Below are 16559 nucleotides of genomic sequence, written 5' to 3' on the forward strand. Positions count from 1 at the left end.
ATGATGTTTGTACTTTTTTGGATTTGTGCACCTGCAATGAAGAATTTGTGAAGATGTAACGGTTAAGTTGTATTAGTGGGAGAGGAAAAAAATCTGCAGGTTTGCAACTCGAGATTTTTCTCTGTGACTTCAAATTTATGGATACACGTGACTATTTTCTACAACTACAAATTTCACTGTCACGTAGGTTTTCCCCCAATATACCTCCATACTGGCGTACCCTCCAGAGTGTGTTCCTGCCCAGCACCCAGTGAGTCCAGGTTGACTCCAGACCCACCTCGACCCTGACCTGGACAAGCGGTTACAGACAATGAATGGATTATTCATTTGTAAAGATAAAAGCTACAAAAAATTGTGTATGTATATATATATGTAATTTTTAATCTAAACCTTCACTACTTGCATACAGATCTATGAATTAAACTAAGACACGAGGAATTGATGTAAGCTGCGTCCGAAGGTATGGCCACATACATATTGCTGAACATTACGGTATAAGGGCGTTTAGGTATTTCACCTAAAAAGCCACAATAGTCACCGACTCTGGATGTTAAAAAACAAACAAAACACACACACACATGTGGGAATATATTTATACCTGTTATTTGAGCAGAGATGAGTGTTTAGGAGTTCTTCTACGGCCAGAGAGGGACGTTTAACACGTGAATGTAACTTCCTGGAGGTCTTGCTCCCTTTAGACTCGGCATGTTGTTGAAGTGTAGACTTGGGGAAGGGCGTAGAGGTGCATTTGGGACAGGGCTTGTTTTGTGCAAGTTTTCCGCCAAGCCGTTTCCTGTTGTGTTAAGCTCCCGTTTTCCTTTTTCTTTTTGGGTCAAAGTGACTCTACCACGACTCATGAGCTCTCGGAAAACCGGTACCATCTGTGCAGCTCGGGGGTGCCACAACAGCTGGCAGAAGCGGAGGCTGTTTCTGGAGCAGGAGTGTTTTGACCACAGACCGCTCAGCAGGACGGAATGTGGATGTACGGCACCCTACGACCTCCATCCGCCCCCGAAAAGCGAGGGGGCTCTCCGGCTCTGGAACCAAGCCTTGGGTCTGCAGAAGCCCCCGAAGCGACCGTACGTCTGCTCCTTCCATTTCGTGGACAGGAGACCCACGGAAGACCACCCGTACCCTGAGAAGTGGCTGGGCTCCAGGGATTCAACACGTGACGGTGAGGTAAACGGCTGTTAGTAAACTGAGGGTTTTTTGGAAGCATTTATTATTTATTATATAACCGTTACACCACAAGCTAGAAAGAAACACAACTCTTAAAGTTACAATTGGAAGTTTCACAGAGTACATATCTATTATTGTAGTTCACCCACTTAGCCAACAGGGGTCACATATTCCCCGGTCACACTTTAAAGCATTGACCAGTGGCAAAGCAGGCTACACACTATCTACAATACATAGCTTTCCTGGAGAGCACCAAGTTCTTTTGGTTGAAAAGCATTAACAGACAGTCCCGAGTGCATTTTCATCAGGTTTTCCAGGCACAAGATGCCCTTGTGCTGATGCACCCTGAGCTTGATCGTAATGAAGTAATTATCGAAGATAGTGCTAGATTATCTGGCCAAAATATATATATATATTCACTTTTAGGTAGGGATGGAGTGATGAGGTCACGCTCCTCACTGCCGTTGTATGCTTAGCTGAACCTATGTGTACTTTTAGGTCCTTTACATCTTTATTTTCTACACAAAACATGGGAATTTCTTTTTTAATTCATCCGTGAATTTACATTTACGTTTCGGCATAGCTGCTCGAGATGAGGGTAGGTACATGAGCTTTGCCTGACGTAAAAAAGGACTACTGACGTGCAGACTGACCAATTAAATGTTTACAGAGAAGGTTATCGACCAATGACGTTAGCTCTACAGTCAGACCGTCCAATCAGAAGATTTAAGGCTACTTCACAACTCCCCCTCTTCACTCAAGTGAACCAATCGGAGTAGGGGAGGGCGTGACTAGTTTGTGAACGAAACGCTTCTCGAAGTTCTATGTAAACTCTAGAAAAACAAAATCCCGGACGTTTGTGAAATTCGGCCCGGATATTTTTAAGTCTAAAAAGAGGACATGTCGGGGTAAAAGAGGACGTCTGGTCACCCTAAATAACATAATTCTGATACTGATATTAACAATATAAAAGCCACAGAAAACTAGCAAGAAGTAAAAATAAACATGATATCACTGTCAAACATAAAACTCTTGGCTTTGTTAATTTTATTTTTAAGCTAATTTTGAGTGGAATGAACTGACAGCAGGGCACTGTAATGAAATCAGTCATAGATGCTGATAGATGCTGTAATAATATATTTAATATTGAAAATGTGTTTATTGTTATTGAGTCATATAATTTTAGTTTCAACTGTTATTGAAACAGTTTTGTGATAAATATAGAATTATTTTCCAGCCCAATGTACAATTAAGGTATATTTTATTTATTTATTTATTTAACAGGAAGCGCTGGAGAAGATGGAAAAAGAAAAAAGAAAGAACAAAGAACATTTCTCTGTACAAAAAGACAATCCGAATCCAAGACTCGGGGATCAACAGTTAAGGTAGTTGAGTGTTTATGCGTATACTATTTTTATCAACTGTTATATATAATTACATTGACGTTTTTGCTTGTTACATTCCAGATTAATGTTGGTATCATGCAGCAAACATGTGGCCTCTTAAAACCTGTAAGAGGGAAGACGCTGCTCCTCCATGTTCAGCGCTATTGGTCTTCCCAGCAACTTTTGGAAGCTGCTACTAAAAAACAGAGAGAGGTTAACCAGGACCTGGAAGATGGTCCATACATAATGCTTTACCCTGATGGCTCTGAAATCAATAGCATCCCTGGAACAGACAAGTCCTTCACTATTCAGCGGTATAAAGAAAGGGTGGGGAAGGCATATCAGCGGATTACACTCTACATCTGCAAACTTCAGGAGTTCTTGGGTTGTAAGACACTATATATTTATACTTGTATATGGTTACCAGCTGTATTATAATTTTTAGGTCTTATTACAAATAAATGCAGATAAATTTGAAAAAGAAAAGCAGATACATTTTAGTTGAATCAATCACATCATCTAATCATTTAAATCTTTTTAAGATTGCCATGAAAACACTTCAAGCTCAGAAGTCGAGGTCCAAGTACAGATGACATCTGAACATGGTCCAATTTCCAACACTTTGGTACGCCTCACTCTTTGCTGTTCATTTAAATTTCCCTGAATTTATTTATATACAGTAAGATTAGATTAATATTTTCTTTCATTTGTGTATTTTCTGCAGCTTTGGGAATCTCCAGGTCAGTCCAGCGCACCGTCCACTGAGAAAACAGACAGGTAAACAACTCTGGATTTAGACAGAATACAGGACTTTCGTAAGCAATTAATGAGCAATTAATATATTAGTCACATTATAATATATAATCGTTGTAAAAACAATCAAGACATGAGCTGAATCTGTAGCTCAAACCACTTCTAAAATCTCCTTTCAGACTTGTGTTTTGTAGAATTAAGCAAGTTGTCTGCTCTTTCTTTTTACTTAAGGTACTTTACCTTTATGCTTTTCCAGATCATTAACAGTCAGTGCATCTTGTAGGATTGTATACCATAATAATTTTAAATAATATTACTGATGTATGTTTTACTCCGGAGTGTGCTCCTCCATTATTTCTCAGTTTCCAGCCTTGTCTTTTTAAGCAGCTGAACGTGAAATCCATCTACTGCTTTCTAAATGTAATGCTAAGGATGAAATTATTTTACATTTCAGGAATTTATTTTTCTGGAGAGTGTAGTATATTTTCGTAACTACTTATTTTAATTCTGTTTAATTTGTGGACCTTGACTGGAAAAGAAGTACACAGATAGATGTGACATTTCCCCACTAGGTGGCATTATATACCACTAATGAAAGTACTGCTTACCTGTCAACATGTAAAACTTGTAAAAACAATATTAATACTAATATATAGCAAAGTTCATATTTTTTCCACTGTATTATTTTCTAGTTTCATTGGCTTTGCTTCAAACTCTTTGTTCTTCCTAAAAACATTGTATTTATTTAATTTAATATTTTATTGTTATTTTTATTATTATTTCTATATACGTTTTATTACAGACTTCTCAGACCTTCCCAATCTTTGAATGAACAGGTAAGAGTCACTTTATTTTGGAAAGTATTGTGCTTACCAATTGATATTATATTTACCATTACAGCAGTTAACAAGCTACTTGTAATACTTTATATGTATAGCTGCTGATAAAAGTGTTTAGCTTAACTGTAATATTGACTCTTTGAAACTAGGGGAGGACACATGTGAGAGCTCAGGGCAGTGTGATGCCTGACCTGGACCAAAGTGATACCAGTAGGTAAGCTATGTATGTGAAATCAGTGTCTTACAAAGATTATTCTAATATTACCTGATTTGTGATGGCGATTTTCTCCAATGACTAACATTTTCCTTCACTTCTTACTGCAGCTCTAGTGAGTTTGCACCAATAGTAATTGACAGTGGTTCAGACTCAGAAGGGGTAAATGAAGAAACAGAGAACAAAAGGTAAATACCCTTAATGTTGATCATGGTGTTCGAGTCATCTTTATTTAGTTATTATTAATATAATTATAATTTAATTTATTAATAATTATAAAATCATAACGATGGCATATGTATAGACCTTTAGGTCCCAAAGACCCTTAAAGAATACATTTAAGTGAAGAAGTAACATCACCAGACAAACGACAAAAAAAATACAATAACAAAAGGATTCCATTAGCAAGTTATTTAATTCATATTATAGACAAATGTAACATTGATTTGCATATTTTTCCTTTCAACTGTCTCCTGAGAAATTTGTTATGGACATTTTGTTTGCTGTTTTTTAAATTATTATTATTATTATTATTATTATTATCATTATTTAGCAGTGTAATTATAAAACAGTGCAGTGATACAGAAATAATAGCTACAGCTCTGCCTTTGTGCTAATTTTTAAAAAAGCATTTATCTGCTGATACAGATTTATTTCTGATATCATTGAGCATCATTATTGGTAAGGCTTAAGAATGTCAGAGAGGCAGGTGGAAGCATGGTTATGTTTATATGTGAGCAGAAGAATTTTATCTGGATGCTGTGTTTCATAGGGAGCCAGTGAAGATTTACAGCGCAGGTGGACGGACCGCTGAAGACATTTTGTCAGAGCTCTCTGCCCGGATCATAAGAACTTCTTGCAGCAGGTTTATCGTAAACCGTGCGAACGTGTGGGAGGGAGCCGTTCGAGGTTTCAGACGTGCTTCCTATGACCCGGCGCGTGACATTGTGGTGAAATTCACAGAAGATAAACGTCAGAGAAAACATGCAGTACACAGAGGTGATCCCAATCGAGAGTTCCTGACTCTCTTAATGGCCTGCTTAAAAACACGGAGGATCTTCGAAGGCCCAGAGAACAGACGATTTCTCACATTTGATCCTGATGGTAAATCTTGTACCTTTTAGTGTCACAGATAATATATGCACTCTTCATTTTGCTCACAGCTGTTGTAAAATTCCACACACAGCTGCCAGAGAGGATGAATACTTCATGGCTGGGAGGATGATAGCAGTCTGTTTAGTTCACAGAGGCCCTGGGCCACGGTTCCTCTCAGAGAAACTGTACCATTATCTTGCTGGGAAAGGAATACCTGCGTTTTCCTCCACAGTAGAAGATATATCTGATGAGCAGATGAGGCCTTCACTTCTAGAGGTAACACTCTCATAGGTCACACAGGGTCTCTGGGTCCTGGGTGGGATCCTCCCCTCTCTGTGAGGAGTGTGGGGTGTTGCTTCTTGGCTCCTCTACAACGAAAGAGTGTTATTCACGTTTACAGCGCTGTCCTTGAATCCATTGGGAGTGTGAGGTAGTTGCGGGGTGGTTTCCTACCCTCCTCCAAATATTTACATAGTGCAGTGTCTGCAGTATTGAGCCCAGAAAATAACAACAGAAGCTCTCCCTATTGCAGCCCATTGGACTGTATAATTGATTTTGAAGCTGTGAGTTTAAAAGTAAAAATACTGCCTAGTGTTGCTTTATTGGTCAGAAATCTCTTCCTGCAGGAGCACTGACCTAATATCTGTTCTTGTCAGTAGTAAGTCATAGTAATTATCAGAGGGATCTCATCCTAGACCAGCTTCCAGATCCAGGGACAGTAAATGAATATGAGCCATGACTCCATGAATTATTATTTTTTGTTTTATGTATTTATTTTTTTTATTGCAGATATCTTTTAATACATTATTTAATACCAAAAGGCATTTCAAAAGGGTGTTGCTTGTTTTATGGAGCAGAAATGTGTTGATAGTATAGGAAAGGATATCTAGTGCAAGTTTTATGTCTTTTATTTGATTAATTATCTGCTGTATTGTGGCTTTGTTTACCCCAGATAGCAAACGCACAGACACTAGATGAACTACGGAGCTCAGTTGACAGACATTCCAGCTTGCTGCAGATTGCAGGGTGTTTTCGGGACCCTGAAAGCCTAGAAGAAAAACACAGCATTATTCAAGATTTCATGCGCTGGTACATTATTTACCGGAATCATTTCTCAATTCAGAGGTAGTATGTGTACCCACTATTATTTGTTATTTTATTCTCAGTAGCCTTTTATTTTTGATAAAGCATATGAGTGACTGACTCTTTCCCAGATTCCGTGATGGACTTTCAACTCTGGGTGTTATACACGCTCTGGAAGAGCACACATCAACTTTCAGACCAATTATGTGCTACAGTGAGATCAGATTGTCGTCTGCATCATTAGAGGCTATCTTTGAAGTTCAGCTCAGCGCAGAAGGCAGCTCCCAGAGACAGGAAGAGAACAGAGTGCTGGGATACTGGAGAGACTACCTGCTCAGCACTGAAGGCAATATAGTAGCTGTACAAATTAGTTAAAAACATTTTTTGTGTAATATATAATTGCAATTCATCCTCCCACTCTTTTGTCATATAATGGTAACTGTCCATTACCATTGTATTCAACAAAATGTAACCTGAAAATGAAGTGTATTTGGGGATAATAATATTGTATCCAAAAGTACATGTGAGTTATGGTTTAGAGGAATCAAAAAAGGGGTATTTGATTTTAGCGGTCATATATGTAGCATATTAATACTTCATTTTAGGTTATTTTTTGTTGAATAAAATGACGATTATTTTTACAGCTACACATCAGTTACTATAAGTAACAGTTTTAAATTTTGAATTACAATAATATGTTACACAAAAAGCTTGAAAAATACATATTTTAACACCAGCACTCAATACAGTTTTTAAAGTGGCCTTTTCTGGAAAATATTTGTAACACACTTATACACATGTAAGGTAATGTAAACATTATTCATTCTATTTTTTGCAGAGCAAGATACCAATACCTCACTAGAGGAAATCTTGATGTTTGCAACAGGACTAAATACTCTCCCGCCATCTGGGATCCAACCACAGCCAACGCTTTTGTTTGAGGGTGCTTCACGCTTCCCTGTCGCAAACACCTCTTCCAACACACTAAGAATACCCTTCTCTAAGACTTATGACCAGTTCAAAGCAGACATGGACTTTGGAATACAAAACTCACCAGCTTTTGGCCATCATTAACATTTTTATTTAGTTTCATTTACTAAAGTTTACAAAAAAGGAAATCCTCACACTATCGTCATAAACAATTACATACTATAACCCTGCTTAGCTACTGTTTTCCTTTCACTCAGCATTAAAGATGTACATATTTTCTCTTAGCAGTATTACAGTAAAGCTAACAAATGTGATACACACTGCTACTGTTTGTTGTCATTACTAATCAGCAGTCACATATTCTCAGAAACAGTTCTGGTTCTTAATGAAATGTCTGTGACCTGCTTTGGTCAAAACCCCACAAGCTTCACAGCAACACCCCCCCTCCCTGTTCAGAATGACCGCTTTCAGCTCCTGAAATGATAATAAGCCTTTCGTGTTCACTTCCGACCCAAGCACAGAGGAGCGAGGAGCCCAAGCTCTGGTTTTTAGCCGTTTTAGCTCGGTTCTTGATTTCTCAGTTTTTACTCAGTACTCTGCTGTGCTGCATTTAACCTAATTTTTGTGCTCTCGTTTAAACACAGGTCCATCATTGTGATTGGACAGACTCAGACGAGTGGGCGGGGCATCTCTCTGAGTTTCTGACAGGTTGAAGTAGGGCAAGTTAAAGTCCTCATTTCCTTAAGAATACAGTGTGTAACAATTACCACAAGGTATTAAGTAGCACAAAATGGTCAAGCGATTAGCCATTAGGCTTGTTTGACTTCAACAAGTGCTGCACAGACCGATCGCTGCCTGTATTGGTGCGGTGCATGCTGGTTATTTTTCTGTCTGACTTCAGTCTGCTCCTGCGATACGCCATGACGTTATAATCTCACGAGTGCGAGGCAGCTGCAGGCTCCCAAGGAGCTGCGCGAGAGATGAGGACAGAGCTTAATTATCATTGGCTATAGAAGCTCAGCTGAAATCACGTTTGTTTCTTTTAGTTCTGAAATGTAAATCCTAATTACCTCTCTTAAATCCTCTGAATGTACAGTAATACTGTCATGATCTCTCTCAGAGTTAGTTTATTTCCTGTAATATTTTGAATATGATGTCATGTCATGAAATTCCGCCAGATTTGCCAGGACTTACGTGGGCTGCAGGTGGCTACTGTCCATGTTGACGGCTATTTCCTCCATTCCCTTCCCAACTGCAACCGGCTACTCTTGCTGACCACCAAGGAGAGGCGCAGTTCATCTCATCCATTCATCCATTTTCCACCGCTTATCCGGGTCAAGCACGGGGGAAGCAGTCAGAGTAAAGAAACCCAGACCTCCCTCTCCCCAGCTACTGCTTCCACCTCCTCCGGGGGTATACCGAGGTGTTCCCAGGCCAGTCGAGACATGTAGTCTCTCCAGCGTGTTCTTGGTCTGCCCCGGGGCCTCCTCCCCGTTGGACATGCCCGGAACACCTCAACAGGAAGGCGGCCAGGAGGCATCCGGACCAGATGCCTGAACCACCTCAACTGGCTCCCCTCGACATGCCTATTTCCTCCAAAATGTTCATTTTCACCAAATGGCCTGGATGTGTCAGACATTTTGTACAAAACTGGTTCATTCAGGGACGGCAAATCTAAAAATTAAAGATTGCTTTCATAAATGTTTGTTGATACTTTCTGGTTTAAAAAAATGACTTTCGCTCCTTTGCAGCACAGAGCAGCAGCAGCAGTGTCTCCTCGGGGAAACCCCACACAGCTGTAGCCCCTTAGCTCACACTGATTAAAGATAGTGTGACATGCTGTCCCATTTACAGAAAAGCCTGTTTGTGAGAGGGAGAGTGACCCTAGGCCAAGGCAGAGGTCATCTCTCCACAACTGGAATTGAACTAGAGAGAGATCCTAAGATCGGTTGATAGGTTGGTGCTCTCATGCTGTTAATTTTTTTAAACTTAACTACTTTCTTGTCTTCTGTTGCTGGTGATATTTGTATGAAATATAGTATTAAATATACACATAATGTTTGGAATATGCTCATACTGTGCAATATCTCAGGTCCTAAATAAATAATATAGCTGTTAGAAATAAGATGTAAGCTAAATAATAAATTTAGAGTTATAAGGTTTATATGGTTCACTTTAAGCTGGAATCTTTTGGTGGATTCCTACATTTGTAGCTAACGAGCTTGGCAGCACAGACCAGGCATTTTAACCAATGATGAGTGTAAACCAAAGAGTTTTTGTACGTAGTCATCGATTTACACTTACGTTTGTTCATGTATTAGAAATGTAATGAACGTATAGGCCTAAAAAGTTCCATAGGTTTTAATGCGTTTAACCTCCCCCACATTCCTGCTTTTTCCGCTCTTGTGTAAAGTAACTGGTTTTGAGATAGTGTTTTGTGCTGATATTTGCAGAGGTACTGTTGTGTACAGAGTGTAAGTGACTCTGAGACATTCAGGTTGTTTTTCTGTTCATTCACGTCATCTTTGTAGGATTTGTTTTATTTCTCAGGAAGGGCTCGGATCTGATGAAGGACGGAGTCATTAGCCAAGCGTGTGCCGTAACTAAAGAAAAGATGACTGAAAGATAGATGTCACAGTGTGAGTGTGTTTAATTTGATGGTACACAGGTCCCCTGTGTGTTTAAGGTTAATATATTTCACTGTGCTTGGACTGTTAGTGTGTTGCAGTGTTTAACTACATTGATTTTAACTGTCAACCAGAGTTTATTTCACAATTCCATAATTAATTTATAATAAATTACAATGAAGAAAACACAAGTTATTTGTGGCAAAAAGAACTCAAAATCTTCTGAAAGTAATAAAGAATACACAGCCATTCACTGCAATTTTTTTTCTCAACACGCACGTATAAGCAGGTGGTGAAAAAAACTCATGTCATTATTAAACCTAGTTTCCTGATGCATACAGCGCTGTGCAAAAGTCAGAGACTATTCCTTATTTATGTCTTAACCATTTAAATTGTTAACGAAAAAAGCAGAAAATATATTTAACAGAATTTATATCATAGCCTCAAAAACTATTTATTTACTTTTCCCAGAATCCACCCTTCATTCACTTTCAGTTTTTTTTTTCACAGAAATCTGCAGCTATTCCTCTACAGTTCAGTCTCAGGTGCTGGTTTAATTTTCGTGATTCTAGAATCTTTCAGACACACTCAATGATTTTGAAGCCTGTTCTGAGAAATATCACCAGCTTCTATATTTTTTCTGCAAATATTTTTAATTTGTGTCCATTTCCTTTTCTTCACATAGCTTCCTTACACCTACACGTCCTTTCTGACCCATGGTGTGAAGTTGCTCTTCTCACACTGGAAGCGCAGACACATCCTCTTTCTCAGAGATTAAACTTTTAGGGGGTGTTTATCTGATTGGTTTACCGTTTTGGTGCCAGTACCAGTAAATGCACGGTTGTTAGGTGTTCTACTTTCTTCATATTTTTATAGTTTTCAAAACGATATATCCTGCATGCAAGAATGTAGATCTCTGATTTTTGCACAGCACTGTATCGCCATCACAATGTCACTCTCTGCTGGTCCATTGGCCTGTGCATTCTGTAAAGTGAATCATGTGCTCCGGTTTCACTGACTTGTTTCATGAACACACTTTATCTTACAAAGTAGAATTAAAGCCCAGGGATATACAGACTCTGATTTATTACAAAAAAAAAGAAACCTTTAGGTCTAGACGATCTGGAAAAAAATTAATAGGACAAAAGGAAAAAACCCTGAAGGAACCAAAAAATCTACACCAGCAGTTGCTGAGTGTGCAGAAAATTAACTACAGAACCAATATGAACCTTTTGTGCGAACAGAGGAGAAATTTGTGGAGACGTCCAAACAGCTTCAGTAGTGCTTGAAAGTTTGTGATCCTTTATATTTCTGTATAATTTCAACCTGAAAATAGATGAAGAGAATCCAATTAAAGGAATGATATTAAAATCTTTTGACGTCAGCCATGGACTGTTGGGAGGTATGAGCCAATTCGGACTCTGGGAAGCTGCTATATTTACATTGCTGCACCCTTGTTTACCCTAGTTCACTGTTTACAATGTGTTAAATGCTTAAATTGCAGGGCGAGCTGTGTTGTTGCTGAGGGTTCACGTCCGAAAAAGGTCTATCTGCTGGCTTGTGGTACCACATTAGACTCGCCATACAACAAGTCCAAGCCACTATTAATGCCCTTGTTCCCTATGGACCGGCAGGCTAATGGGGTGGAGGGAGTGATGCAACAGCACTTTCACCTCCCTCAACATCCATGATTTAAGTTCCTGTGAGCAAGCTACCTAACCACTAATGGCTACCAGTGTATATACACTGACCCTAATTTTGTGTGTGTGTTCCCTGCAATGGATGGGTTAAAAGCAGACTCCAAATTTCATTATACTGCATTATACCACCTTAACTTAAGACTAAGTTCACCAATGCATGGTATAATTTAGACTTAATTGTTCCCTCAATAATGCCAAGCCATCCTGACCCAGATGCAGCAAAACAGTCCTAAATCCTGATACTACCAATACTATGTTCCATAACTGGGATATGGTTCTTATGCTGTAATGCAATGTTTGCCTTTCTCCAGACGTAATTATAAAGGAATCATGATTTTTCAAGCACCACCCTACAACCAGGTGCAGCACCTTTTGCCAGTGTGTATGTGGGAGTATGTTGGGTTGGTGTGTCCTGGGCTCACATTCTCATGTCCACACACTTATTTGACTTATTTCAGTGGTGTTTCCATATCAGTTTTTACCTCATTATATAAGTGTAGGCTGGCATTGTAGAAATTTCATCATCAGAAAACATACAGACAGACATCATGGGAGTGATCAACTCGACATCACAGACGGACATCTTGGACAGAATAAAGGGAGCTACAGTATCTGACATGGGAGCCAAACAGAAAGTCCAGTTTGTTCTGTTCGCACTCCTAGTGCATCAGTTAAATCCTTGAGATGTTGGAGCCCCTTTCACATTACAGTTGTTTATACCCTTAGCCTCTTAAAGGGGAAATGCTCTACATTTGTTGTTCTGTTTATATTTCTTATTTCTCTGTCGTTTAATGCTGTAAAATTAATTTTTAATTAATTTTTTCCCGCCTTGCGCCCAGTGAAGCCGGGTAGGCTCCGGACCCATCGCGACCCTGAACTGGATAAGCGGATAATGAATGAATGAACAATTATCCTGTAGAAAGAAAGTGGTTTCTGTTGCTGTGTCTTTAAGATGATTATATGCAAATGTAATCTTTTCTTATTGGCTGCCTGTATTCTGGAACTGTCTAAAGACGTAGTCATACTAGATATTTGCAGGACGCCTCATGGTTCAACCTTGTATGAGTTGTATGAAGTGTTATGCTTACACATGGCTTTAATAAGCATTTCCTCCCATTTGTATCCACAGTGCTGCTGTACAAAGCTTCATCCCTTCAGGTCACTGCTACCAAACCAGCAGGGCTATTGGTTGAAAACATGAACCTGCTTGTCAAAATGACCAGACTTGAAACGATCGAAGTTTAGCTTCTGAAAAAATTCCCTCTGGAGATATGAGATGAGGAATTTCTCATTGTTGCCAGTTTCTTTAAATTAAATGGGATTTCAATCACATTTCACTGATCATTGTCTAGTCTGACATTGGCCTGAAATATTCAGGGACATAAAAAAAAATACCCAGTGCCGCACCTTTCAGATGCATGCAACTTTTTTGGAAGGTTTTTAAAATGTCTTTTTGGTTGTGATATCCCAACCATGCTGAATTCAAAATGGACATATTTACATTGAAACTGTGTGGGCATTAGTTACAAAACTCTTGAGGACCCCAAGAGCTTTGAACTTGAATGGTGACCTTGGATAAACTGTGCGGTGTAAAAGGGGCTTGTTTGTGTTTGTCCGAGCCTTTGGTCAGTGCACCCCTCAGAGGACGGGGTGAAGATCCTCATTGCGAAGCACTTTGTAGGTGAGCCAGTAGAAGACGTTGAAGATGAGGAAGCTGAGGGGGAAGACGGCACGAGAGATGGTGTCGATGCGCTTGGCACGGTCAATAAACCGTCGGCGGATCTCGAAGAGGGCGTGGCCAGGAGGAAGACCAGCGAACATGGCGGCAGTCTCAGACAGGGGTCCATCTCCAGAGAGGAAAGTTTCCAGACCGTAAGCAGGAAAGAAGTAATCCTGATTTTGCTGAGCCATTTGCTCCTCCTGGAAGAACAGCCAAACAAAAACACTCTCAACAATATGATCTTATATTTCAAACTGGCATAAATTATGGTGCTTTCCCACTGCTTCTTCCATACACTATTCTGCTCTACTCTACTCAACTCTATTTAGCTTTTTTCTTTTCCATTAGTTAAATTTGGTCCTGGTTCCTGAAAATGTTCCAAGTCAGCCGAGTAGGTACTAAACCATGATGTGTAAACCTTGCAGATTGGCCAGAGAGAGTCATCACACTACACCACACAATGCAGACATCCTGCACAAACCTGCCATCTGTATAATCCATAAACTACAGCAGAGATCACATTTGTTTTTAATCCAACTCACAACAGCAGCTCATAAAATTACGCCACAGTCCTTTGAAGAGTTACAAATGCTCCTTGGATCAGTGGCCAATGAAAGAATCCAGCGAGAGAGGAAAGTAGAGTCCAGTAGAGTAGGTACTGTGACCCATTTGTGTAATTGTAGCTCAATATGCTTGGAGGAGAACATTAAAACCCGTCGAGGAACTACTCCATCACACACTACATATCACTACATTGGCTGTTACAGCCCTCTCAGTCACAAATTAAACCCAGTCCAAGTAAACGTATCTATTATAAATCATGCTTGGTTGCTTTTTAGCCTTTAGCAAATTCTGATGCCTGACTTGGCTATAATTAGCTTGTGACTCAGGTGTGTTAGCAGAAAGAAAACACAAACCTGGGCCCTGCAGGAGGATCAGGACTGTGGCTAGGAATCTCTGGTTTAGACGTAAGAGAATGCTTCATACAAGTACACTAACAAATAAGAGCCTGTCAGAAACAAGCTACAGGACAATAACTGTGGATCTGAGCTGGAGGCTAATGCTAGCATTCAGAGCTGTGATGCAAAAAAAAGAGCAGTGTTTGCGTGTTGGGAAGTATTGGGATGGAGAGGGACTTCGGGGGGTTGTTCCAATCACTGATTATGAAGCTAATGGGCATTTTTATAATCACTCCATGTGGCGCTGTGATGTGAAGCTGACACAGCATGACACATCAGCAAGTGCACTGAATTTGTGTGTGTGTCTTTACGCTGTATATGCAGTGTGTATGAGGTTGTGTGTGTGTTTATGAGAATCATTTGACTGAGTGTACCAGAGCCTTGCACCCTGAGTCATGTTAGCCTTCACTGGCCTCTTTCTTGACTGACCTGGTTTTGACCAAAGGGCAGTTGTTAACTGGATGATTTTAATATACAGCATCTGCTCAGTCAGAGCAGCTAATTAGTGAAAGGGGGGCAACTGGAAACAGAGCTAAATACAAGTTACCAACATCTGTGGAATTCTCCTCAATGACCCGATATTTTAGCTAAACCCTAAAATGACCACAGACAGAGTCTTTACACTTTGTTGAGTTTGCAAACTAGCAGTGAGTTCTTGGTTTTGCCGGGATGATTATTTGGTTAGCTGGGTATCAGGGTAATCAACTTAGCTAAGACTTGTGTGTGTGTGTGTGTGTGTCTGAGAGAGAGAGAGAGAGAGAGAGAAAGATTTTGGATGTTAATGTGTGTCTGTGTGTTTCTCTGTGTGCTGTTTATTAGTGAGTGTGGTGGGGAGAGAGAGAGAGATTGTGTGTGTGTGTGTATGTGTTTTACCCGTGCACAGGCGCTGCACTGGCGTTGTGTGTTCCTGCAGGACGCTGTGGTCCCCGTGACATCATTATTCTTTCCTTTTGTCTCAGCTCCCCCAAGCTGACCTGCTGAAGCCTGAAAATCACACACACACACACATTATTTATTCACACAGCAAAAAAATTCTTTCACTTCCTCTTCTCCATTCAAACTATATAAACAGACACACACACAGAGCTCAGGAGCTCCGAATTGAGGTCACTGTGTACCCCAACACACACACAGGACTGTAGATGACTGCTTTCCTGATGCCTCAGCTGGTCTTCAGATTCCCAAAGCAGCACAGGGAACCTCACATGCTCAAACACACACACACACACAGCGAGAGAGAGAGAGAGAGAGAGAGAGAGAGAGGTGAAAAATTGGGTTGTTTAAGCCCTAAATGCTTAAAGGAAGCAGTCGGAAAAGGCTGAATTAACAGAAGTGGCTATAGAAGCCATGTCCCAAAGTGATGCAGTTTGTCTTGTGAAGAGAAACTGTACAACATCATCCACTGGGTCAAATATGGAAGTGTGAAATGCTAGATGAAACCTACCTGTATTTGAATCAGAAACATACAGCTGTCCAAATACGCCTGCTTTTTATTGTCCAAATACGCCAGCTCTTCAACTGTGATTTGATTTGATAAAAATACATTTATATCTTTGTATCTTACATTTATACTTTGTGCTTGGACTCATATTCGTAGATTTGTGTGTGTGTGTGTGTGTTTGTGTGTTAAAAACAGTGTAAGGTTAGGGTCAATGTTAAGTTAGTAGTGGTTTGGGTTAGGGTGATGCTAGAATTACTTATAGTTAAGGTTAGGAAAAGTCTCTCCAAAATGACTTGAAGTATATTTAACATCCCCTGAAACCTTGGAGATAGGCCTTTGTGTGTGTGTGTGTGTGTGTGTGTGTGTGTGTGTGTGTGTGTGTGTGTGTGTGTGTGTGTGTGTGAGTATACATATTGTGTACAGGTCAGTGCTTGGTGAGTAAGTGTGTGGGATCAGACATTGTTTGTGTTTGTGTGTGATGCCTTGGTCTAACTGTTCCTGTAGAGCTGTGTTTGCGTGCGTGTGTGTGTGTGTGTGTGTGTGTACCTTTACCTGCCTCAGAGTAACTTTGATAGACACAAACACACACACATACACACACACTCCCTCTTCCCAGTGGGCCGTTGTGCCCTGA

The 16559-nt window shown here is 40.0% G+C and overlaps 2 protein-coding genes across 5 annotated transcripts in view; one reads left to right on the forward strand and one right to left on the reverse strand.

The window, feature by feature from the left end:
- The first annotated feature begins 223 nt into the window (after nucleotides 1–223).
- LOC136686365 (uncharacterized) lies at nucleotides 224–9144 on the forward strand. 4 transcript variants are annotated; one of them, XM_066660094.1, is made up of 14 exons: nucleotides 224–356; nucleotides 839–1174; nucleotides 2464–2564; nucleotides 2646–2952; nucleotides 3107–3189; nucleotides 3289–3341; nucleotides 4120–4153; nucleotides 4306–4370; nucleotides 4481–4558; nucleotides 5143–5474; nucleotides 5557–5741; nucleotides 6418–6590; nucleotides 6680–6894; nucleotides 7387–9144. In XM_066660094.1, the coding sequence occupies exons 1-14, from the start codon at nucleotides 311–313 to the stop codon at nucleotides 7620–7622; spliced, it is 2244 nt and encodes a 747-aa protein (XP_066516191.1). In that variant the 5' UTR covers nucleotides 224–310; the 3' UTR covers nucleotides 7623–9144. The 4 variants fall into 4 exon arrangements, with proteins under 4 accessions (XP_066516191.1, XP_066516190.1, XP_066516189.1 ...); XM_066660093.1 differs by lacking the exon at nucleotides 224–356 and having other exon boundaries at nucleotides 633–1174; nucleotides 5611–5741; XM_066660092.1 differs by lacking the exon at nucleotides 224–356 and having other exon boundaries at nucleotides 634–1174; nucleotides 2646–2949.
- A 4299-nt stretch (nucleotides 9145–13443) lies between these two features.
- The window catches only part of glra4b (glycine receptor, alpha 4b), a 17492-nt gene continuing 14376 nt past the window's right edge, over nucleotides 13444–16559 (reverse strand). The window contains exons 9-10 of the mRNA XM_066660504.1: nucleotides 15358–15461; nucleotides 13444–13725 (exon numbers count right to left, since the gene is read on the reverse strand). Of these exons, the coding sequence (XP_066516601.1) occupies nucleotides 13444–13725; nucleotides 15358–15461 (386 nt within the window). The remainder of the gene's footprint in view (nucleotides 13726–15357; nucleotides 15462–16559) is intronic.

Source organism: Hoplias malabaricus, chromosome 2, assembly GCF_029633855.1.
Source record: "Hoplias malabaricus isolate fHopMal1 chromosome 2, fHopMal1.hap1, whole genome shotgun sequence".
NCBI classification, from domain to species: Eukaryota; Metazoa; Chordata; class Actinopteri; order Characiformes; family Erythrinidae; genus Hoplias; species Hoplias malabaricus.

Bases quoted from the DNA above. Each gene is read 5' to 3' on its own strand.
- LOC136686365 (XM_066660091.1), top strand. From the start codon at position 706: ATGTTGTTGAAGTGTAGACTTGGGGAAGGGCGTAGAGGTGCATTTGGG. The intron at 4,371-4,480 runs GTAAGCTATGTA...TTCTTACTGCAG, and splicing joins GACCAAAGTGATACCAGTAG to CTCTAGTGAGTTTGCACCAA. The intron at 5,475-5,556 runs GTAAATCTTGTA...TTCCACACACAG, and splicing joins TCTCACATTTGATCCTGATG to CTGCCAGAGAGGATGAATAC.